The 26,459-nt window shown below is 37.7% G+C and overlaps 1 protein-coding gene across 1 annotated transcript in view; it reads left to right on the top strand.

Moving 5' to 3' along the window:
- Positions 1-26,459, top strand: part of sez6a (seizure related 6 homolog a) — a 56,151-nt gene that overhangs the window by 22,251 nt on the left and 7,441 nt on the right. Inside the window, exons 2-9 of the mRNA XM_067399136.1 lie at positions 7,103-7,699; positions 10,098-10,225; positions 15,827-16,019; positions 21,677-21,862; positions 22,107-22,275; positions 23,083-23,249; positions 23,727-23,921; positions 24,404-24,542. Of these exons, the coding sequence (XP_067255237.1) occupies positions 7,103-7,699; positions 10,098-10,225; positions 15,827-16,019; positions 21,677-21,862; positions 22,107-22,275; positions 23,083-23,249; positions 23,727-23,921; positions 24,404-24,542 (1,774 nt within the window). The remainder of the gene's footprint in view (positions 1-7,102; positions 7,700-10,097; positions 10,226-15,826; positions 16,020-21,676; positions 21,863-22,106; positions 22,276-23,082; positions 23,250-23,726; positions 23,922-24,403; positions 24,543-26,459) is intronic.

The following is a 26,459-nucleotide window of genomic DNA, read 5'->3' on the forward strand; positions in this document are numbered from 1 at the left end:
GATTATGCTAAACTGCACCTCTCATTAAATTGCATACTTAATTCAGCAGGTGAAATAAATCTTTAGTTCATTTTAATTTATAAAAGTAATATATAAATATAAAAAATAATAGTTAATAAATAGAATCCTTAATGATTAAGTTGTCAAAGACTCATTTTAGCTTTACTTCATTTTAAATTATTAGTATAAAAATGTCAACATTTTTGACAAATAATTTTGATAAGTCTTCCATAAGTTAAAAAGCGCACTTGATATTATTCCCAATTGGAAATGGAAGGTCAAGTTGGGTGTGGTGAGCTTGTGCGATTGATTCGATATTGTTGGCTCAGTAGTTTGTTTTCTGTCCACTAAAGAAATACTTACACAGATTTACACAGATACTTACAGATTTCTAATTCACGGCATGCTTTGTGTCAGACTGTATAAGGAAAATAAATGTTGAATTTAAGTGTTATTTTGTGTTTTTGCACAAGATTAACATAAGTTAGTGTTTAATGTTGTGTTATGTTGGGATTTACAGGGGGTTCTGTTATGTTAGTTTTGTAGGTTACCATTGTGTTGAAGAGTAGAGCCTGTGGTTAGGTTGAGGATGGGCTGCAAAACTTTTAAGACCACAAACTGTATGTTGTTTGATTATATACATGCAAGTATAAAAAGACATTCTCTTTTATAGTTATAATAGCATGTTATTTGCTATCTAACATTTAACCATGAAGATCTGAATGTGATGTTTATGTAAATGAACTGTATGTAATTAACATTATGATGAGTGGGGCGAGGCTGTTAATGAGAGACACCTGTGCACCACACTGGCTTGCTCCACTTCCACGGCTCTTGGCCTCGCCTCACCCCACTTGTCACATAAAATTTAAGTCCTTGTTCTACTAACTTTAAAAAAAATTTTATTTACTTAAATGTTTTGAAGTAACAAGTTTCCTCAATTGTTTTGAGTTTTCTGAACTCATCGTGTTTTACAGCACACTCTCATTACACAAATGAGTACACTTCAACAGAATGAATTCAGAAATTGCTAAGGCTGAGATGGTTCTTTATTTTAGTTAAAGGTGCACAAAGGTTTGATAAAAGAGTGGAGATAGGAATAACTGCATGACTTCTTATCTGTAAAGGTCCATTTCAGATCTCAGGGTCACTGTCTGTCCTGGGACCAAAACAATCACAAACATACTCTATCTTTTTAAGATCCGAGAGCTTCATCCATCAGTGTCAGCTCTAATATTGCGTTTCCTGCTGATGTCCATTGGGCAGGTAGGACCTTTGTTTTGGCCGTTTATGTTTTTAGACATGTTGACTCGCAGCACGCTGCACTCTGACACATGCCTGCCAAAGCGAATAAAAGCAATTTCAGACTATTTAAAACCCTCAGCCTTCTCTACGTCTCACTGGCTGGAAAAAACATGCTGGATGCTGCAGAGAGTAGCACAGCCTAACTTTAGTCTTGTCACAAAACAGAAAGAAATGCCTAAATTCAAACTGTTTATCATATAAAGCGATCGAGTCTCTTTAGAAAATTTAGACTAAACCACTCAATTCATATGGATTAGTTTTATGATCTCTTTATGAACTTTTTGAAGCGTCAAAGCGCCATTGCGTAGCTGTCAACGGAGGGACAGAAATCACTCAGATTTTATTAAAAGTATCTTCATTTGTGTTCCGAAGATGAACGAAAGTCTTAGGGGTTTGGAACCATATAATGGTGAGTAATTGATAACAGAATTTTTATTTTTGGATGTACTTATTTGCAAAAGTGCACTGGGATTAGTCTTTCCATGTCACAGTCTATAAAACACGGTTGAATTACCTCTTTAGAGATTAATGACTGTCTACAGCCTCTGGTTTAATCTGACTGGATGGTCTGACATTGTGTGGCTTTGTGAAGCAGCTGTTTATTGCCATTGGAATGATCTGATCACACTTCCATTACAGAAAGTGTCATCTTGATAAATGGGATTCACTCTGGAGTGACATGTGCTCTGTTTGTTCTCAATAAGAGAGAAATTGTGAGGTCAGTGCTTGATTTACAGCTATTTTAACACTTCATATCAGGAAAGTGATTTGAGGATGAAAGGATGCTTTTGTGAGCAGTTGGCCTCTAAACAGTTTATGCACCCAGATTTAATCTGTGATTTATGTTTTTGGAGAACATAATAGTTATATTTTTATATGTTTACAATACAATATATTTTTATGTTTACATTTTAATTTTAGTTTAAGTTTCAGCAGTTTTCTTATGTGCTTTTATGTTGTTGTTTTTATTGTTTTTAAATATTTATATATAGCTTTAATTTATTTTTATTTCAGTTTAGTTAAGACATTTTTTAAGTAAAAAAAGTTAAAACATTCAGTTTTAGTTTTTAGTCATCATAGTACTTAATTTATTTCAGATAGTTGCAAATGCATTTTTTTCATCTAATACTTACATTTTATGTTATTATAAAATATAAACTATTTTTAATAGTTTTAGTTTAAAGGTGCCCTCGAATGAAAAATTTTATTTATATTGGCAAAGTTGAATAACAAGAGTTCAGTACATGGAAAAGACATACAGTGAGTTTCAAACTCCATTGTTTCCTCCTTCTTATATAAATCTCATTTGTTTAAAAGACTTCCGGAAAACACTCGGATCTCAACATAACACCGACTGTTACGTAACAGTCGGGATCATTAATATGTATGACCCCAATATTTGCATAATGCCAGCTCGTTCAACGCATTAGACAAGGAAAGGCAGTATTAACGTCTGGATCTGTGCACAGACAAGGTAAGCAAGCAAGAACAACAGCGAAAAATGGCAGATGGAGCGATAATAACTGACATGATCCATGATATCATGATATTTTTAGTGATATTTGTAAATTGTCTTTCTAAATGTTTCATTAGCATGTTTGCTAATATACTGTTAAATGTGGTTAAAGTTACCATCGTTTCTTACTGTATTCACGGAGACAAGAGGCGTTGCTATTTTCATTTTTAAACACGTGCAGTCTGTATAATTTAATAAACACAATTTCATTCTTTATAAATCTCTCCAACAGTGTGTAATGTTAGCTTTAGCCACAGAGCATAGCCTCAAACTCACACAAAATCAAACGTAACCATCTAAATAAATACTTTACTCACATAATTTGAAGCATGCATACAGCATGCATGACGAACATCTTGTAAAAATCCATTTGAGGGTTATATTAGCTGTGTAAACTTTGTTTATGCGATGTATATAGTCGAGAGCTGGTGGGGCAGAGGGAACGCATCTCTTAAAGGGGCCGTGCTGAAAAAATCAGTGCATAGTTAATGATGCCCCAAAATAGGCAGCTAAAAAAATTAATTAAAAAAAATCTATGGGGTATTTTGAGCTGAAACTTCACAGACACATTCAGGGGACACCTAGGACTTATATTACATCTTGTAAAAAAACAATCTAGGGCACCTTTAAGACAACAACTAGTTATATAGAATGTATATAGAATGGCATGTGGTGTAGTTACACTCACATTGCCTTCAACGTTCACAGACGGAGCATGTTTACGTCATATACAATGCAACTTTTTGTATGGAAGAAAACAGGAAGAAAAGCACTTTCGCTAAGATACTGCCTAACAAATGTATCATTTATGCTGTGCAGCGATTTTCACTTGCACGTATCAGAGGATTATTAATCGCTGACGTTAATGGAGGAATTTGCATCTTTATTCACAAACTACAATTTCTGTTCATCAATAAGTTGAGAACCAGACCCTTTCTAAACCCAAATACACCCTAATTAATTACATTAATTGAAAAGTGTACTATCCAAGTAGATGTTTGCCATCGTCTTGATGACAGAAGCACACGCTAAAGTAGTAGCTGTTCCTTGCTCCTGCATAGTTTGCGCTCACACTACATGCGTACCGCGCCCAAGCCCAACTGAACCGTGCTCTGGCCCACCTCTTCCAAGCGAGCCAGGGACGGCCTGGTATGCCTGGTACGGAGCGTTCACACTAGTCAAACGAACTGGGCTTTGGGGGTCAAACACGCTCGGTCACGGTTCAGAGCGCCTAGTGTACAAATGGAGGACAATTGTCAGCAGGCTCTCCTGCCATGCGTTCAGCTTCACAGTGAAAAACAAAATAGAAAAAAAAGGACTTCAGTCTCAATACTCCATTTTTGTGGCATGTTTGTGGCTGCCAAGTTTAAGTTAAAGAAGCACGCAGCATCCGGTATGTGATGTTTGCTCTCTCTCATTGGCTACTGCGGGTCAGAGATGATCAAGAGTCATAAATATCATACTTGTTTGATATTTACGATTTGAGATCGGGGATGCTCCATCTCGATCAGGAGCAGTTAAATAATCATAATGACACCACACAATAGAGAAAAAATCTTTGCGACTAGCCTCGAATCGGGCCACGCCCCCGATCGTTCAAGGGTGCAAATCGGCTTAAAATCTTCAAGTGTGTGGACAGCCTTTAGTGGGTCACCCAGCTGGGCCAAGCTGGTGTTCAGCAATAGCCGGACTCCATTTGTGATACTAGATAAAGATTTAAACAAGTACAGAAACCAAAAAGACAAAGAAACATCCAGAGATGCGCCCAATGGAGATTTCATTTCAGCTTTCTGGTCTCTAACATAATTTTCCACCAACAAAACAATTACAATCCACAACTTATTATCCTCATTCAGCCTTCCACCAATGTTCATTGGATTACATCCAATAATAAAGCAGAGCTGTAGCTCCCACTGAGAGTTTGACTGTGCGCTGGTCTCCAGAAGCCGTCTACAAATCTCTGATCCCTTTAGGATCCGTCCCCCATTTACAGTCTGTGTCGGTGATGTTCTTTTTATCTCTTACTGTCTTCATTGTGTCGCCAAGCTACATCCTGTTAGAACACGCTGTCATCCAGTTCCCTAATTAGGGAGTAAAACATACACTCACGATCTCATGCTGTTTGAACGCAGAAATAACAGTAAGTCTCAGAGGTATCTGCTCTTCTGGGGTTCACAGTCTGCTTAGGATTTGTTTTGAAGCCGTTCATGAGATGTATAGGATGTTCTATGATAATAAACAGTGATGATTGTCTCTGTTTGCCACAAAGTATTTTAAAAATAAAAATGTGTCATCATTTACTCACCTTCATGTTGTTCCAAACCCCATATGATTTTCTTTCTTCATGTGGAACAATAAAAGGAGGATTTTGAGATTTGAGAGCTAGGCTTGAAAATCAAAAAAAAAAAAAAAAATGAGTTGGGAATGACATGAGGGTGAATAAATGATAACAGAAGTTAATTTTTTTGAGTGAACTATCCCTTTACGGGTACCTTTAAGACAGCGATGTTCTAAAAACTGAAACGTTTTTTCTTTGCGTTTTTCGCGTACAGACAGCATCGTTGTCAAAATGATCCTTGTTCATATGGAACTGTGAAAATGATTGTATTATGCTGCCAGGCCAGTAGTTGGCGATGTCACTTCATAAAGAAATACTACGCACCTATTTGAACACATAATACGCATGTGCATGACATCATCGTTTTCATTGTTTACATGGAGACAATAACAGTATCGTTTTCAAAAACTTGCACTTTGAAAAGTTTGGGTTTACAGGCCCCCAAAACGCCGTTGCCGTGTAAATGAACGGTCAAAACGCATAAAATGTTTTCCATTTTTACTTGAAAATTGTGTTGTGTAAACGGCCCCTAAACACAGCTGAATCAAGGTATCAGTGTATGTGTTTGTATTAGAGGGAGACTGTACATCTGCGGTTGAATTTTCCTCAAGCCAGACATTGTTAACGTCCCAGTGGAGAGCTGCCTTAATCCTGTAGGAATGATTATAAAAAGACATGATCTGACAGCAGTTCAGTGCAGCGTTACCCTTACACGTCTCAATAATGGAAGCACTTCTTGACAGATAAAACACAACTCCAGATGTTGTTTTCAGCACAGCGATGTCGCACGAACAGGTTTTTTTTTTTTTTTTGTTGTTGTTTTTTTGATCGGTAGCAGGAAAATAAAAGGATTTCCTTCACACCTCATTGAAATATTACAAATATCTCAATAAGACAAGTAGAGAGATGCCAACATGTGCAGTGATTGGAAATGTTCGATAGCTTTTTTGTAGACTTGACTTCAATGTATGTTCCTATACTGAAATTGACTTTCAACAATAAACCTTTCCTGAGAAATATTCATTGGTGGAAAACTGTGGCAATTACAATTATATTACAATTAGACTTTACAGCCAGTGATTACTAAGCATTTTCAATGTATGGAAAAGAATATATTTGACATTTTGATAATAACTAACTTTTATATCCCACAGAAAAAAAAGGTCATTTGGGTTCTCAATTTAGGGTTCTCATGCTACATTTTGTTTGAATTTTGGAAGTTCAAAATGAGGAAACAAATGCAGTTTGAATGGCATGACGCATTTAATAACCAAAGATTGATTAACAACAGTCTCTTGACATTCCCATAATGACTGATTAAACTGGACTTTTTATATTTTCATTAGACATGCTTTTAAGAATATTTGTGTCTGAATGACATTTAAATGACTCACTTCCTCTTAGAGGCAAATTAAGTCTGTCTTTCTGATTACAGTTTCTGATCATAAACATTTGTTGAGACTTTCAAACCTGAAGTGCCGGCTGTTATTATACAGCTCTCTCTCTGATCCCTTCTGAGAGCTCTTCTGTCTAGTGAGGTGTGTTAATCTTGAGATGAAAGACGTTCTGTAATTGCCTCACACTTTCTTTTCCCTGAAAGATGCTGCTGTTCTTCAGTACTAAAGATCACAGCAATATTGAACCTCTTGTGTCACTCTTAAACTATAAAATATTTACTTTGCAGGGAAGCACTGCATTAATATGCTCAAAAATAGAATAATCAAACATTGTCACAACTTTATGTACAATTACTTAAAAGCATCTGGAGAGCATCAGGCATTAAATGATTGTGGTATAAGCAATATATATATAAAAACAAATGAAAAAAATAGTCTACAAAACAAATATATTAACAAATCTTTCAAATTTTCCAGGGCCATTGGGGGTCTGTGGAGCCCTGTTTAAAAAGGCTTACTAATTTTCAATCTGTTTGGACTTTTCAGAAGATGGAACCATACAAACTGGGCGAGGAGGAGAGTCAGAATCAGAGAAAGAGTTTGACCCTTTCACCAGTAAACAGGAGCCACCAACTGACATCCAGCAGCTCACAACAGATGCAGTACCAATCCTTCCCAACCTAAGACTGCTTAAACTCCACTCAGCTCTGTTGACCAAGAGCTTTGAGGGAGATCAGCAGTTTTTTAAAGAGGCACCACACACCGTGCCAACTGTCTCTACCTCTACATCTAACACTGAACATTCACTTCTGGTGCCTCAGGAGGATTCAGCAGTCTTCTCTGACCTTGCAACCACATTGACCATGACTGCGCCAACATCTGTTGAGCAAAGAAAACCCAGCAAAATCCGTAGTAGAACATCAGAGAAGATAGCAGTCGCCTCTCAACCTCTCACAAACCCCACCGTTCCAACCAGCACTCCCACAAGCACCAGTCAAATAACAACTCTCACCACAACAACAAAGAAAGCCTCTGACAAGAAAACTACTTTGCCACCACTGTTTCTGTCAACTTCACCTAAGAAAGAACCACAAAGGCCAGAAGGGAAAACCACATCAGGATACTCGTCTGAGACATATTCAGGTACATTTATGATTGATGGAGATGGATGGATGGATGGATGGATGGATGGATGGATGGATGGATGGATGTGGATCAGATGGATGGATGGATGGATGAATATATATAGACGGATGGATGCATATATATATATATATATATATATATAGATATATATATATATATATATATATATATATATATATATTAGTGGTGGGCATAGATTAATTTTTTTGATCTAGATTAATCTCACTGTGATCTTGGAATTAATCTAGATTAATCTAGATTAAAATGGCTCATTTGAATTCTGCCAAAGACATTCAGAATATGTGTGCTACCCAAATAATGACTAAAAGTAATCCGCCATTTTGTCCGACAAAGCAGTCAGGAGTTAGAAGATTAACCTTGGTTGAGTTAAACTTGAAAAATTGTGTATATTGACATCTTTCCGCGTTTGAAACAACATTGATTCTCATTCATGTTTATTTGATGCTATAATGGACTCGTAGTAAGAGATGATCGGTTTATGAGCCTCTTGAGCTGAGGCGCTACAGCAGGTGGGGCAACAAAACGGCAACAAAACGTTTTTTATTGTTTGAATTTCTTAAAAACTACACAGTTTTAAAGCTGGGACTTTGTTTAATATCATAAGTAACCTGCTCTGTCTTGTCTGTCGACGTGTTGTCAGTGTCCTCTTTGCTCCGTGATGCATTTATCACTATGTGTGGCGTGACAGCGTCACGGCTTGTCGGACAAAGCAACAGTAACTAAGAGGGGCGGGTCTTTGCGAAGGGTCAATTCGGCTAGGTAAACATCCACGCTACAATATCAAGGTGAAAGTCATCATAGCTTGCATAGTATAGACCCAGCTCCCAACCCAACTTTGAGAATAGATTAACGGCGATTTTTTTTATCGCCCGATAAGAGTCTCACGTTAACGCAGCACGTTAACGCCGATAACGGCCCACCACTAATATACATATATATATATAGATGGATGAAAGGACGGATGAATGCAATATTTGGACGAATGGAATGGAAAGAAATATATATACAGTGGGTACGGAAAGTATTCAGACCCCCTTGAATTTTTCACTCTTTGTTATATTGCAGCCATTTGCTAAAATCATTTAAGTTCATTTTTTTCCTCATTAATGTACACATCACCCCATATCACTCTCCAGTTCTGTCAGGTTGGATGGTAAATGTTGGTGGACAGCCATTTTTAGGTCTCTCCAGAGATGCTCGATTGGGTTTAAGTCAGGGCTCTGGCTGGGCCATTCAAGAACAGTCATGGAGTTGTTGTGAAGCCACTCCTTCGCTATTTTAGCTGTGTGCTTAGGGTCATTGTCTTGTTGGAAGGTAAACCTTCGGCCCAGTCTGAGGTCTTGAGCACTCTGGAGAAGGTTTTCGTCCAGGATATCCCTTTACTTGGCCGCATTCATCTTTCCCTCGATTGCAACCAGTCGTCCTGTCCCTGCAGCTGAAAAACACCCGCACAGCATGATGCTGCCACCACCATGCTTCACTGTTGGGACTGTATTGGACAGGTGATGAGCAGTGCCTGGTTTTCTCCACACATACCGCTTAGAATTAAGGCCAAAAAGTTCTATCTTGGTCTCATCATTCCAGAGAATCTTATTTCTCACCATCTTGACGTCCTTCAGGTGTTTTTTAGCCAACTCCATGTGGGCTTTCATGTGTTTTGCACTGAGGAGAGCCTCTAGGAAGGGTTCTGGTCGTCCCAAACTTCTTCCATTTAAGGATTATGGAGGCCACTGTGCTCTTAGGAACCTTAAGTGCAGCAGAATTTTTTTTGTAACCTTGGCCAGATCTGTGCCTTGCCACAATTCTGTCTCTGAGCTCTTCAGGCAGTTCCTTTGACCTCATGATTCTCATTTGCTCTGACATGCACTGTGAGCTGTAAGGTCTTATATAGACAGGTGTGTGGCTTTTCTAATCAAGTCCAATCAGTATAATCAAACACAGCTGGACTCAAATGAAGGTGTAGAACCATCTCAAGGATGATCATAAGAAATGGAAAGCACCTGAGTTAAATATATGAGTGTCACAGCAAATGCTGAATACTTAGGACCATGTGATATTTCAGCTTTTTCTTTTTTAATAAATCTGCAAAAATGTCAACAATTCTATGTTTTTCTGTCAATATGGGGTGCTGTGTGTACATTAATGAGGAAAAAAAATGAACTTAAATGATTTTAGCAAATGGGCGCAATATAACAAAGAATGAAAAATGTAAGGGGTCTGAATCCTTTCCGTACCCACTGTATATGATACACAGAGGCACAGGAGTCAGAGCTAATGAAGGATTAGTGCACAGCCAACCAAACATAAGACAGCTGTAAAAGGGGCAATTGTTTAAAATTATGCTCTTTCTCTCACTCTGTCTTTCTTTTTCCAGCTCACTGCGATATGAACTTCACAGAGGCTGAGGGTTATATAGAGCTCCCTCTGGATGTCTCATTTGATTCCCACATGCGTTGCACCTGCCTGGTTACGGTATATCTGGGTTATGGTGTTGAGATTCAGGTCAGTACTTTTTCATCCAAAGCTTTTATCATATGCAGATTAGGAGAAGAGTCTCTCACACACATCTTTGTCTCTCAAGGGCAACAGAGTGTCATTTCCATCTCCTCTTCACTTAACATTGAAATTTCATAAGTATACACACAGAGATTAAAAAGTCCCAGCCTGTCACTGCAGGCTCAGTAAGACAAGATATTTCTCTTCTGCATATCTACATGGTTATGAGATAAATATTTGACTTCTTAAATTGCAAGGATGGTTAGAGTGGCCTGACAACTGCAAACAGGGCACTGCAATCACAATAAAAATTGCTATAGATAGTGCTTGAATGTGTGGAAAAAATATAATAATATAATAATAAAATAATAAATATATAATAATACAATAAAATTGAGAATAAAAAAGTTAAAAAATAACACAGTTAAATTATTTAATAAAAGAAAAAACATTAAGTGCAAAATACTTGATAAATGTTTGTCATTATGAACACCAGAGGAAAACTATGTGTTTTTCTAAATAGTTCTTGGTAGAAAGCACTAGTTAAAAAAAGGATTTAGCAAATATCTTACTTCATTACGCAAGCCAAGAGAGAAACAAACCATTCATTTTGAGCAAATGAAGCACCACAGACGCTGCGTTTCATGCAATCAGGTGGAACTTGTTATCGTTTCTGTCAGCCGTCCAACTCGATACGGCTCAATCGACACAGCACTGAGATTTCTCAGACCTCTAATTTTGGATTGATCAGAACAGAGAGAAGCACATTTAAAAACTGATTGTGAGGAGACAGAACATTGCACGTAAAAGTTTTAGAGACACGCAGACAGATGCTGCCAACTCTCTCTCAGGCATTATTAAAGGCCTCCAGTCTGAAGTTGTGAAAGTTTCCGTATGGAGTTCCAGGAGGATAGTCATGTTCGTGTATCAGTGTGTTTGACTGCAGCAGAGCTGCTCTGTCATATGAAACATAATTTCCTTTTAAAAGCCCCTACAGTAGATTGGATCTGTTGGTTTTCTTTAAGGAACAGGACGAGGGCGACTGTGCTGAATCTGAACGCTTACTTGACTTTTTTGACATTTTTCATGTGATGTTTCATCAGTTGAAGATAATTATCAGAATGTTTTTGAAGTTTTTGTTTTTGAGGATATTATATTGAGTATAAAAATGAATTGTTTGCTAGATGTGTCCAACAAACTTAGTAAGTTCTGATCATTTGTTTGCTTTTTGATTTCCTGCAAAAACAAGACTTCTTAAAAATAATTGCTCTTTCCTGACATTTGTCATTCTCCAGGTGGCCAATTTAAAGCCAGTGGTTTTGCCCTGAGGGGGATTCTAAGGGCACTCTGGCTGCATGTTTGTTTGAATACTGATGTATTTTTCTGCAGATTCCTCAAAGTTTTAGAATTTTGTTTTGGATAGTGACTGTTTAGAGGTTAGAATGTCTATAACTGTAGGTGTTCTGATGCTGTAGTGTGACAGATAGAAAGAATAGGCCTTTTGTAACATGGGTGGTATAGCCTAGTGGTTAAAGGTGCTCTAAGCGATCCTGGGTGGAGTAACTTCCTGTTGACATTCGAAGTGTTGTCAAACAAAACAGAGGCTAGCTAGACCCTCCCTCCTCCTCCTCTTCCTCTTCCTCCTCCCCTCCCATCCGTGCTTCCTGAAACGGTCATGAAGGCGCAGTTAAAATGGAAGTAGCTTGTGCATTGGCTGGAGCATGTTTATTATGTTTCGTGGTCCAGACTGCACCAGTTTGTTTTTGGAGCTTGTGGCGACTACAGAGACCGCGTTTTTTTACAGTGTGTTCAGGGGACAGGCAGCTAGAGGATAGTGAGGAGATGTTTGCTGTATGTGACAAAAAGTGTTTTGGCCTAAGAACTCATGACATCACTTAGAGCACCTTTAAAGATCTGGACAGCTAACTAAAAGGTTGTTGGTTCCAACCGCAGAAGAGGTGAAATACATTATACTCATTATAACCATATTTGACAAAAAAGAGATGCAATTTCATTGTCAAATGATGACATAATTTCAGAAAGAAGTACATTTAAATCAAGTCTTGCAGATCTAGCAATTGGCCTTAACCATATGTAACAACAAAAAAAATCCATTAATTTATTTATTTGTATAAAGTACTACTCACAGAAATCATGTGTATCATTAACAACTTGCTTCCATATGAGCAAACGGTCATTAACTACACGAGTGACTCTGATGAACAACATAAGTAGTAAGCCATTTATGTGTTTAATTTACTGGAAAAAAATATGGCATTCATTCAAGAACTGTTTGGACTACTGGTTAGGTTGTATGGTTTTAATTCATTAAAAAGAACCTACTCATAAGAGTCATTCTTTTGGGAATCCCAAAAGGTTGGAAGAGTAGTCCAACTTCCAGGAATTCGATTACACCTATGTTTTGTGCTGTATTTGAAGTGGTGCGTTGTCTCTGAATAGTAGGAAACCCTGTCAGTATCATATTTTTTAGAGGTTTTCTGCCTGCTTCAGTGGAAGAATGCATATGCAAGAACCGTTAATGGAACTAAATTTAATTACATATGGAAAAAGCCAACAGAGGTGCATTTTCACCTGTTTTATGTGTTCTGTTATATTGCTATGAATTATGTGACAACAGTTTATAGCTTCCATCAACCATTATGGTTGCATTTGATTCACAGCCATTTTGCTGTGATAGGCCATGCTGGAAACAGATCCTAAAGTACACTAGTCAGCTTCCCTCAAAATCCATTATACTGTATGTACTCTTTCACAGACTGTTTAGCAGTTTGTGATCTAATCAATGTTTGTGTGCTGATAAATGAGTGGACAACTGGAGATTTAAGGTCAATTTACACTGCACCAACTGACCCCGACCGATGGCAACAATCGCCAGATTACAGTGCATCACTTCTGAGACATTCCACAACCTGACAAACGCAGATCGAAGTGTTTGTTGCCGTTTGTCTGGTTTCTATCGGTGCGGTGTGAATTGGCCTTTAGTTGAGCTGTAATTAGAGGTAACTTGTATTCACACTGCCATCTCTCCAGGGTCCAGAGCTCTGTCGGCTAGACCCTCATTAACTTTCCATAAACTGGTCTGCTGGAGTCTACAAAGGTCCTGTGAAAGGCCACAAATCATTAAGATTCTCAACACCATTTCATTTTAATTGCTTGTCGACCTGTTGACCATGACACCGCTCATATTATTCCATACACACTGCCCTGCTAACTCTACCCAGCTTAGGGGTCAGGGAGCCTCAACCAAACATCTGATGACACAATTTTAGACTCAGTTTATGGAAATGAAGGCCTTTGTACTTGTTCGGTTGGGTTTTGAGTTTAAGAAGCACAAATTATGGCAGAGCACATTAGCTAATATTCACAGAAAGGACTGAGCTGCTTGAACCCAAGGAGAGTTTCAGGGTCTTGCTGCCACATCTGAAATGAGTTTTTCAGTCAAGGTCTCAGTTGGAGAGATTGCTGTCAGCTAATAATATTTTCACCTCTGAAAGGTGTCATAAAAAGTAGGGAGATATAAAGCAAAAGAGTGTCAGGGACGGTTATTCCTCTCTGTGCCTGAGAGACACATCACAAGGGAAAGGGAAAAGCAAAGGCTTTGGAAATACATTATGAAGCTGAATTTATTATGCATGTATTCAAATCTATGCAAATTTGTTACAGGTATCAGCTCCTTCACCCTCTGTCAAATGATCATTTTTTCGCTTCATTTGTACACATAAATGAAGAAGGTCTGTGTAAACGTTTTGTCTGAAGCCACCCAGTGCCAGTATCTACCACATAAGCGAATGATGGGATAAAGTCGTATGTCTCTTTAAATGGATTTTCTGTGTTGTGTTTCAACACAGTGGCAACCAGAAAATAATTACAGTTTGTCACTGGTGTCAAAATTACCTGCAATTCGTCCCCATTATGATTGAAAACCAAGTTTCACCTTTAAAAAATACTCGAACCGATTGATTTTTTTCTTTCGGTTCTCAAACATGTATTCTTCTGGTAATGCGAAACTACTACTAAAGTACAGCAGCAACGCCAGCACGAAACATCAGTGTGATCTGATTCCAGAATGAATGACTCCCCAGTCCCCTGAGCCGGTTTCTTTTTAGTGAATCAGAACAGTTTTTTCCGGTTCCAGGATGAAAGATTCATATGAGCCGATTCTTTTCAGAGAATCAAAACAATACAGCACGACCAGTGTGGTCCGATTCCTGAATAATTTTTGAATGAATGAATAAAACATTTTTGTTTATTTAGTATTTTTATTTAATCTGTACTTAAAGATGAAAAGTTTTTGAAAATTATTTTAAAGGGTTAGTTCACCCAAAAATTCTGTCATTTATTACTCACCCTCATGCCGTTCCAGACCCGTAAGACCTTCGTTAATCTTCAGAACACAAATTAAGATATTTTAGTTGAAATCTGATGGCTCAGTGAGACCTGTATAGCCAGCTATGACATTTCTTCTCTCAAGATCCATTAATGTACTTAAAACATATTTAAAACAGTTCATGTGACTACAGTGGTTCAATATTAATATTATAAAGCGACAAGAATATTTTTGGTGCACCAAAAAAAACAAAATAACGGCTTCAATTTCAAAACACTGCTTCAGGAAGCTTCGGAGCATAATGAATCAGCGTGTCGAATCAGCTGTTCGGAGCGCCGAAGTCACATGATTTCATGACACTGATTCATTATGCTCCAAAGCTTCCTGAAGCAGTGTTTTGAAATCGGCCATCACTTTATAAGTCGTTATTTTGGGGTTTTTTTGCGCACCAAAAATATTCTTGTCACTTTATAATATTAATATCGAACCACTGTACTCACATGGACTGATTTAAATATGTTTTTAGTACATTTATGGATCTTGAGAGAGGAAATGTCATTGCTCCCTATGCAGGCCTCATGGAGCCATGGAGATTTCAACAAAAATATCTTAATTTGTGTTCCGAAGATTAACGAAGGTCTTACGGGTATGGAACGGCATGAGGGTGAGTAATTAATGACAGAATTTTCATTTTTGGGTGAACTAACCCTTTAACAATGTTTTCAAATAATTTATTTCTGTTTAGCCCATCTGTTCTGTTGATATCTTAAACGATGCCACCTTTTTTCCAACAAACTACAGAGGGAAGTAAATGCATTTGTTTTTTCCCCGGATATCTATTACTCCAAATACTGTGTATCTGAAATACAAATACTCATTAAGTATTAAGTGAATGAATGTTTACAAACCGACAAGAAAACTGTTTCACCTGTGCAGCTCCTGTGCTAATCTCACAGCTGTTTGTAAACATATCAGTGTGTGTATCGGTATCAGTATTAGCTCTGATACGACTGGACAGCTCAACACTTCACACCAGCACAGAGCTGCACACAACACTGGTCAATATGCTTATCTCAGGGACACACGCACAGAAACCGATCAGAGGATCCTGATATACACTTCTAAATTCGGGACCCACTGAAGTGCTTCCAAAAGACACTTTCAGTTGAGCTGATTCTAGAAGGTATCTACATAGATACAATCATGTAAGTGTGGAATATCAAGGCATAGATTTTGATCTGATTCTGCTCTTGATGCAGGTGCTGAACGCGAGTTTGGATGATGGAATGGAGGCGGTTCTGGAGGATCTGGGTGGACCTGTGACCTCCATCCTGGCCAACAACTCAGTGTTATCCAGAGGTCTGGTGATACGGAGCTCTAGTAACCAGATCTCAGTGCGGTTCAGCAGTGAATGGCCCGCTCGCCCTGGCTTATTACTTCTGCGGTATAGAGGTACCATCTCACTAGTGTGAAACCTTCCTTATTTTTAAGCTAATAGTGTTAAAGGGGATCTATAATGCTTCTTTTACAAGATGTAATATAAGTTTCCCCAGGATGTGTCTGTGAAGTTTAAGCTTAAAATACCCCACAGATCATTCATTATAGCTTGTCAAATTTGCCCCTATTTGGATGTGAGCAAAAACACATCCCTTTAAATGCAAATGAGCTGCTGCTCCCGGCCCGCTTTCCAAAAGAGGGCGGAGCTTAAATAGCTCATGCCTTGGTTGCTCAACAACAACAAAGCTGGATAATCTCACGCACCCAAAATAACGATTGTCATTAACGGTGTTCAAGCCTTACATTGTTCAAACCAGAGTCAGTCACTGATGGAGAGACTCAGGAAGAAGTTACAACTTTTAGACTGCAACTGGATGTTTCTGAATGTTTAGTGAATAAATGTATGTAGTTGCTGCGGAGTTGATTCAACTCATTGACTAGCATGTGCCGTCATGTTAATCTTTTGTGCAAATCCAGCATTGAATTGACCCTCGTTTGTGAAGCAGTCTGACATAAAGTGATAACAACACTCAACTACAACAACTCTTCCTCTTCTCTAAAGAAGCCCAACATGGCCTCGCCCCCTTTGTTGCGTGTTCCCGAGGGCAGGATTTATGTAAAATTTGGGGAAGCTTGTTGTAGTCCCTACACTGTAAAAAAAAATCCCAGTAAAATTTACGGTAAAAAAACGGCAGCTGTGGTTGCCAGAACTTTACCGTAAAAAATACAGTAGCAACGTAAAAAAAATCTGTTAAATTTACGGTAAAATAACCTATTTCATTAACTGATATAATGCTAATTTACCAACCTAATGAAGTACTAATATCTGTTTTGTACCTTTATAATACACTGACAGTCACCAAACACAGTGGTGATGAGTCACATGATGAATCAAAGTTCATCACAAGCAGCTTTTCCTCAAGCTGAGGAGGACAACACTAACATATAGAAGGTGCACAAAGTGTCATTCGCACACACACTAAACACCATCATGGTAACATGCATGAAATTTTAAAAATGCAATAAACATTAATTTAACAACATTAGATGTAACATAAAACCCTAATGTACATAACTTATTAGAAAAAAATGAGAAAAACTAATAAGTTATTTCAACGAAAATATATAAAATGTGAAGTGTCACGCAGGGAATTGTGGGAATGTCAACTTACGGTTTTTCACTGTAAATTTTACAATGATTTGTTATTTTTCACTTCCAAAAACTGTGAATTTAACAGTATTTTACCGTAAAATTACATTAAATATACCGTTAGATCTATTACAGTTATTCACCGTATATAGTACGGAACCTTTCTGTAAACCAATTGACAGTTTTTCACCGCAGCATTTTTACAGTCTTTTACTGTTAAAATCGCGGCCATTTTTTACAGTGTACCAGCCACTTTGTAGTCTTTAAAAAGCGATTTCTGTAAAAGAAAATATCTCCCTTTTCATTGAACTTTGAGCGTCGTAACTTTGCAGATGTTGTCTGTTCAAACAGCAACATTACACACTAACTAAAGTTAAAAAACTGAAATCATAATCAAGGTAACCTTTAATTTATTGCCTTTATATTAGGTGAAAATATTAATTTGCTACAGGTTTGTGCACAAAACAATAACTTGGTTTATAGTATAATGTCATGGAAATAAGTCCCAGGAATAAAACACATCTCTCATGCTGGAGTCCTTCATGGGTTTGATACTGATGGTACTCCTCAGTGTAAACATGTTGAGGTTGTTTTCCAGAGGAGAGAGACAGCGACTGTCTGTTTGGATGTGTGTGTCTGTATGGGCAAAGAAATGTCCTAATGTACTAGACATTCATTTTCAGGCAGACAGCTCCTTCAGAGAGACAGTATTGTTATATGGGCAGCACTCAGAGACATCACTGTCAGCGGGACATCTTTCATGGAAGCAGCCCAGCTAGAGATACAAAGGTCTTATGTACTTTTGAACACTGCATAGCTAATAATAATCCTTGTGTCCTTGTTGAATAAAAGTATTAATTTCTTTTTTCTTTAAAAAAAAAAACCAGACTATATATAATCTATCGAACCATTTTCATTGTCATTTTGATACCCAGCATCTTCGAGGTTTGGCAGGCACCACCGATGGAGTTGCTGGCCAAAAGCCTGTTGAGTTTAAATGCATTTAAAAGCACACGTGAACTCCGCTCCTGCTGCTAAACAGAGATCAATAGCGTTTCTCCTAGAGAGAGATTAAATGAGAGAGAGCTATAATGCATCTCTATGCTCTATTGATATTTATGCGCTGGGGTTAAATGCTCTGTTCAGATGGTCAAGGGCTCAATAAAGGCAGAGAGATGCAGCTCAGAGGCCATGAAGAGCACTCGCAAAAGTGGTTAAATTAATGAACCATTCGGTATATGATGACCTCCCCATGATATGATGCTCTTTGGCCAGTATTTTGCACACAACATCTTGCAGAATGTGTGCTTGCTGTTGAAATAGTACTGGGATATTTAAATCAAGTCATTTTCAGTGCAGACACCCCTGTTTCTCTGCAAATTAGACTTGTTTTAGATATTATTGTTGTTAAGATATTATTATATGCTTATACTAAGCAGATCTTTGTGATATTTGTTATTTTTTTAATAAATGCATAAGAAAAAAATATTATTATATTATTTCATATTATATTTATTTGATATTCAGACTCTAAGACACTAAAGATTTCCAAGCAAAAGTAATATTTTTTTGATGATATACTTTTGTACATATTCAAATCATGATCTATTATGTTTCTTTGTGTAGACTCCGATAGCTGACCCTGAACGCTTTTGTTCTGCCATTTTAATTCCCTTTCCATTGTATGGAAACGTCTGTCAGTGGCTCTCTTTCCGCTGATAGACAGATTGGATTAGTGTTAGATAAAGCCCTGGCATCTGTTGGTCATAACCCTTAAGCAACGAATCTGCCCTGCTGTGCTTGAACTGAGTCATTATTAATAATAACTAAACAACTGGGCATTATAGAACATTAATTGCCATGGAAACAGAGACAGCAGGGTCTGTTATTCACAGCTGGCGAGATCGGCTGGACATCAAATGTTGCTTCCGCACATTTAACCAGCACCTGAACGGTTTAGTGACAGATGAAAGAAGTCTGGGTCAGGATTAAGCATTACTTTCTGTCTGTTTGCTGACCTTAATGTTCCTGTAGCTCAGTTGCTGTAAGTTGCTTCAGATAAAAATACCATTAAATGTAAGTGCTAAAGTAGAGGTCAAACGTCACAGAACTGATACTCACAGTGTGACAGCAATGTTTTTCTGTGTCTGCCTGTTTCTAGCAAACAATTTCAGCCACCTTCAGCTAAAAGTATATGGGGCAGTTAATTATACAGGCAGTACTTGGTGAAAGACCTCTTTTTAAAATGGATTATTCCTGTGATGCAAAACTGAATTTTCTCCAGTCTTCAGAGTCACATGATCTTTCAGAAATCATATGCTGATTTGCTGCTTAAAAACATTTCTTATTATTATCAGTGTTGAAAGCAGTTGTGCTGCTTAATTTTTTTGTGGAAACTGAAGAATAGAAATTTGTAATGTCTTTACCTTCACTTTTGATCAATTTAATGTGTCCTTAATGAATAAAAGTATTAATTCATAAAAGTATTACAATAAAAGTATTAAAGGGTTACTTCAGGATTTAGCATTAAGCTTTGTATTAGTAGAATACCACTAGTATTTTCGAATTAGCGTGCTTTCCCCCTTCATATCAGCCCGAGATGAGAGATTTATGCATTTTTATTCTGTAAAAAAGCCTCCGATGACGCAAAAATCGTCATTTTGCGTCATCGGAGGCTTTTTTGGCCAGAGGGTTAAAACTACAGCCAGTAATAGCAAGTAGTTCCGCATTTTTTCACCACACCCATACATATGCACGTTTGAGGTTACTCACGGACATAGATCAGGCCAGGCTGTTCGTCCTCTGGGAAAGTGAATATAGATGTTATCGCGGTGTCCTTCAGAATGGTTCTCTTCATTGCAAAGATATTTGGTTCGTAGTCCTTGTGCTTGAAATGGAGACTACATATTCTGCGTTTTTTTTAGGTTTTCTATAACGGTGTCATCTCCAAACTTCGGGTGTTTGTCCTTTCCTGGTTTTGGGTGTACATCCAGGTACAAAGCAATTTAGCACCATTTTGCTGTAAATGTATGATCTAACTCACGATTTATTTGTTTGAATTTTCCTGAATGCCGCCTGTAACCGCTAGGCGTGGTTTGGGCGTGGCCTCGCAAGGGCAGCAAAACAAGTGCATTATGGGAGTTGTTGTCTTTCATCCACATTAGTCAAAAATACATTTTCTACCTTTTCTCAGTCTAGAAAGCTCCAAATTCAAAAATAATTTCACATTTCTACTACATAAATGACCAATTTTAAATACACATTCATCTTTCCAGGGGTGAAGTACCCCTTTAAACACACATAGTGATGAAATGTGTATCTTAAATGCACTGTAAATTGCTTCAGTTAAAAATGCATTTAAAGGCACAATTTGTAAATTTTCACCTCTAGAGGTCGCTTATTCAAAACAAATGTGTAGCTTGATGACGCCTTGATTTCGCGGAATCATGGGAGGTGGTGTCTTCACGTCTACAGCCGGTGAAAAAAGAATTGGGATGGACTCATGCAGAAATTGTGTTCATGAATGAGATTACACAGTCGCCAATACCGATTCTTCGGGTCAAGCGTATGTGGGGTAACGCAGCGCTGTTTATCTTATAACATACATTTGTGTGTTGAAAGTTGTTATAATGCTACTCTGCATGTGCTCGGCAGCTGCTATGAGACACTTGTTACACATTGCAGTAAGCTAGATCGATATTAGGCATGGTAAAACATGGTACTCGTGGTAAATCAGGAAAACAAGAGGTAAACAATAAGACTTACTGTATTAAGCTATATAACAATGATTAGCTTTTTGTTAATGAATGTATCCTTCCAAACTGTTGCTCGCCTGTCTAATAAAACACATAATATATTAAAGCGTCTTTGGTGTTTTCATGGTTTCTACAAAACAAAAATCGAGGGTAACGCGGGTATGATGTCATTGATAGGCGACACGCGGACACGGTCCGTGTCGTGGTTAAAATTGCTCATTTCTCTGGATTTAAACATTCTTAGAGTACATTCTTGGGGTAATGTAAGTACACAAGTCAACAAAATATATAACATTGTTCTAGTGTTTTTTGGATATTTAATCCAAAAATCTTACATATTGCGCCTTTAAATGTTAAAAGTTAAATTTTCAGTAAAAAATGTTTTATGGTTTTGAATGGTTTACCAAATAAAAGTATTCATAAATGGGTCTCATGTGATACACATACATGTTTTATTTTTCAGTATATATATATATATATATATATATATATAGAGAGAGAGAGAGAGAGAGAGAGAGAGAGAGAGAGAGAGAGAGAGAGAGAGAAACTTAATTCGCCTCAACTTAGCCAATTTTGCCTTAACAATTTTTTTTTTTTTGATGATGATGATGATGATATACTTTGTGCTTATTTAAATCATGATCAATTAAGTTTCTTTCTCTGACACAGTCATCTGCTTGTATTTCTGTTTCTCTTTCTCTCTTCAGCCTTTGCTCTGAGTTGTGCATCCCCGCTGGCCCCTGATAATGGTGAAGTATCAGTCACTGGTCTTCAGGTTGGGGGCGTGGCCTATTTCTCCTGTCTGAATGGCTATCAGCTCCAGGGCCCCGCCTCCCTCACATGCCGAAATGCCACCACTCCCTACTGGAGTGGCAGAGAGCCCAGGTGTCAAGGTACGGGAGGACAAACTAACATTACGCCTGCATGTACTGCCTCAAAATTTCTCCACATAAAATATGACGACTTGTGTTTTATTTCATTTAAATGCACCCATGTTATGCCTTTTCATTAGTCTCATTAATTCTTGGCAGTCTTTTGGAAATCTGTGCCATGCATAATGAAAATGTAGGGAACTGAATGCAGCAAATTCACAGCAGTTTCTCTCTCTCTCTCTTTCTTTTTGTCTTTCATGCCTAGTTGCTTGTGGGGGGACGATGAGAAATGCCACTCGGGGTCGTATTGTCTCTCCGGGGTTTCCTGGAAACTACAGCAACAATCTAACGTGTCACTGGGTACTGGAGGCCCCTGAGGGCCACCGGCTGCACGTTCACTTTGAGAAAGTGGCACTGGCTGAGGACGATGACAGGCATGCGCTTTGTGTATTTTTACTTAAAATATTTTTTCTAAATATTCCCCAAAATTTCTTTAAAAGTAATGACCTTATTTGGACAAAACTCTTTGATTAAAATGATTTTATTTTATTCTAAAAATGTGAAAAGTTGTATTTTAATGAGCTGTTGCCAGCTGAAACCAGATTTATATACACCACTGTTGTTTGGTTGAAATAAGATAATACTTTTATTCAGCAAAGACATGTTCAATTTATCAAAAGTGACAGTAAAGACATTAATTATGTTAAAAAAGATGTTTCAAATAAATACTGTTCTTTTGAACTTTATTTAAGTAAGAACACTGAAAAGATGTCATGATTTCCACAAAAATATTAAGCAGCACAACTGTTTTCAACATTGATAATAGCAATAAATGTTTCTTGAGCAGCAAATCAGCATATTTCTGAAGGATCATGTGACACTGTAGACTGGAGTAACGATGCTGAAAATTCAGTTTTGCCATAACAGGAATAAATTACATTTTAAAATATATTAAAGTAGAAACCTCTTAATTTAAATAGTATAATATTTCACAATATTACTGTTTTTACTGTGTTTAGATCAGATAAATTCAGCCATTATAAGAGACTTCTTTAAAAAACGTTAAAAAATCTTTCCAACCCCAAACTTTACGGTAGTAAATATACAAAGATTAAAAGGTGAAAATGTCCCAATATCCTCAGGCATGATCAAAATGATGTAATCCATTTTTATAAAAATGTAATTAAAAAAAAACTGTATTTACTATTTAGTGATGCAGACTTTCTTTTGTTTGTTTTTAGGCTCCTCATAAAGGATGGGAGTAACATTGACTCTCCGCCCCTCTATGACTCGTATGCAGTGGAGTATCTGCCCATTGAGGGTGTCACCAGCACCAGCAGGCATCTGTTTGTTGAATTCACCAGTGATGAGATGGGCACATGCACTGGCGCTGCCATCCGATATGAAGGTACAAGTATTCTTCTGTATTTCCTGGACATGAGCCATTCATGTATTCCAGTCATTTAAAAAAAAAGCTTGTTCTTTTCTGCCCCTCATTAGTTCTGATCTCTATAAGACCTGAACAAATTTGTTACAGCAACTGAAGAAGAGCAGAAAGAGCCAGATACAACAGATGTAACCTAGAAACAACAGATTTCTGGGTATATTTATAGAGTAACAGGTTAACCATCACCAAGGACTAAAGATAATGAACATTGCACTGAAATATCTCTATAAATACTATATTGCTAGGGAATGCAAGTGCCTTGATTGCAATGTAGTCACTTTGGATAAAAGCTCTGCCAATTGCATAAATGTAAACATACATGTTTTAATGTCAATGAGATGAACAAAAAATGTGAACACTATTTTATTGTTGTGTTTATTATACTGTATAAAGAGATTGATACTGTATTAAAGTTATATTTTTCTGCATGTTTTTCAGCATTTGCTCAGGGCAGCTGTTATGAGCCATTTGTGAAGTATGGAAATTTCTCCACGAGTGATCCTGCGTTTGGAGTTGGTTCTGTGGTGGAGTTCACCTGTGAGCCGGGTTACACACTGGAGCAGGGCGCTGTTATTTTAGAGTGCGTAAATGATGAAAATCCACAATGGAATGAGACGGAACCAGCATGCCGAGGTGATTTTGTGTCTATGATAGCTTGTTCGATTGAACTTTAGTTTATTTTAGTAAATTTCTTCAATTTCAGTCAAAGTCAATTTAGTTCTTAAAAGGATAGTTTACCCAAAAAATGAAAAATGTATTTACTCTATTATGTTGTTCCAAACTTTTTGTTAAAATACATTAATCACTTTTCATTTACATGTACAAAATCCCTACGATTATACATTTATGATAGAATATACTGTATATTGGTTCAATTTTTAAAAAATAAAACAAATCCTTTAGAAAACATAAAAAGCAAAAACACACTCAATGCACATTCTTTATTCATCATTTTATAGATGTAGAGTTAAAAAACCTGGTTGAATTTTATGTAGAGGTACATTACCATCTACAACCAAAGTTATTTAAACGCATCTGATTTCATAATTATGACTTCTCAATTCGCAAATACTAACTTCCCAGGAAGACTTCAACGCACCATTTGTGTTTTACAGCGGTGTGCAGTGGAGAAATAACAGATTCAGCAGGTGTGGTGCTTTCTCCAAACTGGCCTGAAGCATATGACAAGGGTCAGGATTGTATCTGGGGCCTACATGTGGAAGAGGACAAGAGATTTATGCTGGATGTCCAGGTGTGAGTATCTGAACCTTGCGTGTGTGTGAACAGAAGAGATAGATGGTTATGTTTTAGGAATGGCTTTGTGTAGTTATGTGTGTGTTGCTTTTTTCCTCTAATGAGAATTCTTTCACTTCTCTATTAGCATTTGGTACAGTTCACCACCTTCCAATTACAGAGGAACAGTGTGTGTAATGACAGCTGATTAATTGATTTAGCACAGACAGAGAGGCCACCCACGGACTCATTAACACAGAGCACTAATGGGCCAGCATGCAGGTGCCAGGCTGAACACCTGGACAGGGATCACACCTGCACATGATACTTCAAGGCAGTGGAGCTTCTTCAATAATTTTGTGGAGGCAATCATTTTCGATAAAGCTTTAACAATCCACAGATATTGGTGGGTTTGGGGTTGGGAGTTTGGGGTGTGTGGGTGGGTATTAGGATTGCATGGGTTGGTTTTTGCAAAGTTTAGGTAAGTTTTAAGTGTTATTGTTGGGTTTTAGGATGAAATCGTTTGGGTTTTGGGGTGGTTTATGGTTGTGTGGGTGGGTAGTAGGATGGTATCAGATAGTATTTGTAAGGTATAGGTAAGTTTGAAGAAATATGGTTGGGTTTTAGGCTGCTTTTGGTTGGGGTTTGTGGTGTTAGGGTAGTATGAATAATTTTTTAGTGGAATAGGTGGGTTTTGGAGAGATATGGACAGGTTTTGTGATTGTATTACCTTGAATTAGGTTGGTGTGAATTCGTGGTTTAGGTTAGAGTGATATGGGTGGATTTTGTGGTGGTATGAAATGGATTTGAGTGGTATAGGTAGTTTTGGAGTGATATGGTTTGATTTTGTGGAGCTATTGGTGGTTTTTGTGGTGGTACAAGTGGGGATTAGAGTGATATGAATTGGTTTTGGGTGGTATAGGTGGATTTGGAGTGACATCAATGGGTTTTGTGGAGTTATTGATGGTTTTTGTGGTGGTATGAGTTGGTTTTGGGTGGTATAGGTGGATTTGGAGTGACATCAATGGGTTTTTTGGAGTTATTGATGATTTTTGTGGCGGTATGTATTGGTTTTGGGTGGTATATGTAGGTTTGGAGTGATATCAATGGGTTTTGTGGAGTTATTGGTGGTTATTGTGGTGATACGAGTGGAGATTCGGGTGGTATGAATTGGTTTTGGGTGGTATAGGTGGATTTGGAGTGACATCAATGGGTTTTGTGGAGTTATTGATGGTTTTTGTGGTGGCATGAATTGGTTTTGGGTGGTATAGGTGGATTTGGAGTGACATCAATGGGTTTTGTGGAGTTATTGATGGTTTTTGTGGTGGTATGAATTGGTTTTGGGTGTATAGGTAGGTTTGGAGTGATATCATTGGGTTTTGTGGAGTTATTGGTGGTTATTGTGGTGATACGAGTGGAGATTCGGTTGGTATGAATTGGTTTTGGGTGGTATAGATGGATTTGGAGTGACATCTATGGGTTTTGTGGAGTTATTGATGGTTTTTGTGGTGGTATGAATTGGTTTTGGGTGGTATAGGTGGACTTGGAGTGGCATCAATGGGTTTTGTGGAGTTGTTGATGGTTTTTGTGGTAGTATGAATTGGTTTTTGGGTGGTATAGGTGGATTTAGAGTGACATCAATGGGTTTTGTGGCGTTATTGGTGGTTATTGTGGTGATACAAGTGGAGATTCAGGTGGTATGAATTGGTTTTGGGTGGTATAGGTGGATTTGGAGTGACATCAATGGGTTTTGTGGAGTTATTGATGGTTTTTGTGGTAGTATGAATTGGTTTTTGGGTGGTATAGGTGGATTTAGAGTGACATCAATGGGTTTTGTGGCGTTATTGGTGGTTATTGTGGTGATACAAGTGGAGATTCAGGTGGTATGAATTGGTTTTGGGTGGTATAGGTGGATTTGGAGTGACATCAATGGGTTTT

Source organism: Chanodichthys erythropterus, chromosome 10 (genome assembly GCF_024489055.1).
Source record: "Chanodichthys erythropterus isolate Z2021 chromosome 10, ASM2448905v1, whole genome shotgun sequence".
Classification (NCBI taxonomy): domain Eukaryota; kingdom Metazoa; phylum Chordata; class Actinopteri; order Cypriniformes; family Xenocyprididae; genus Chanodichthys; species Chanodichthys erythropterus.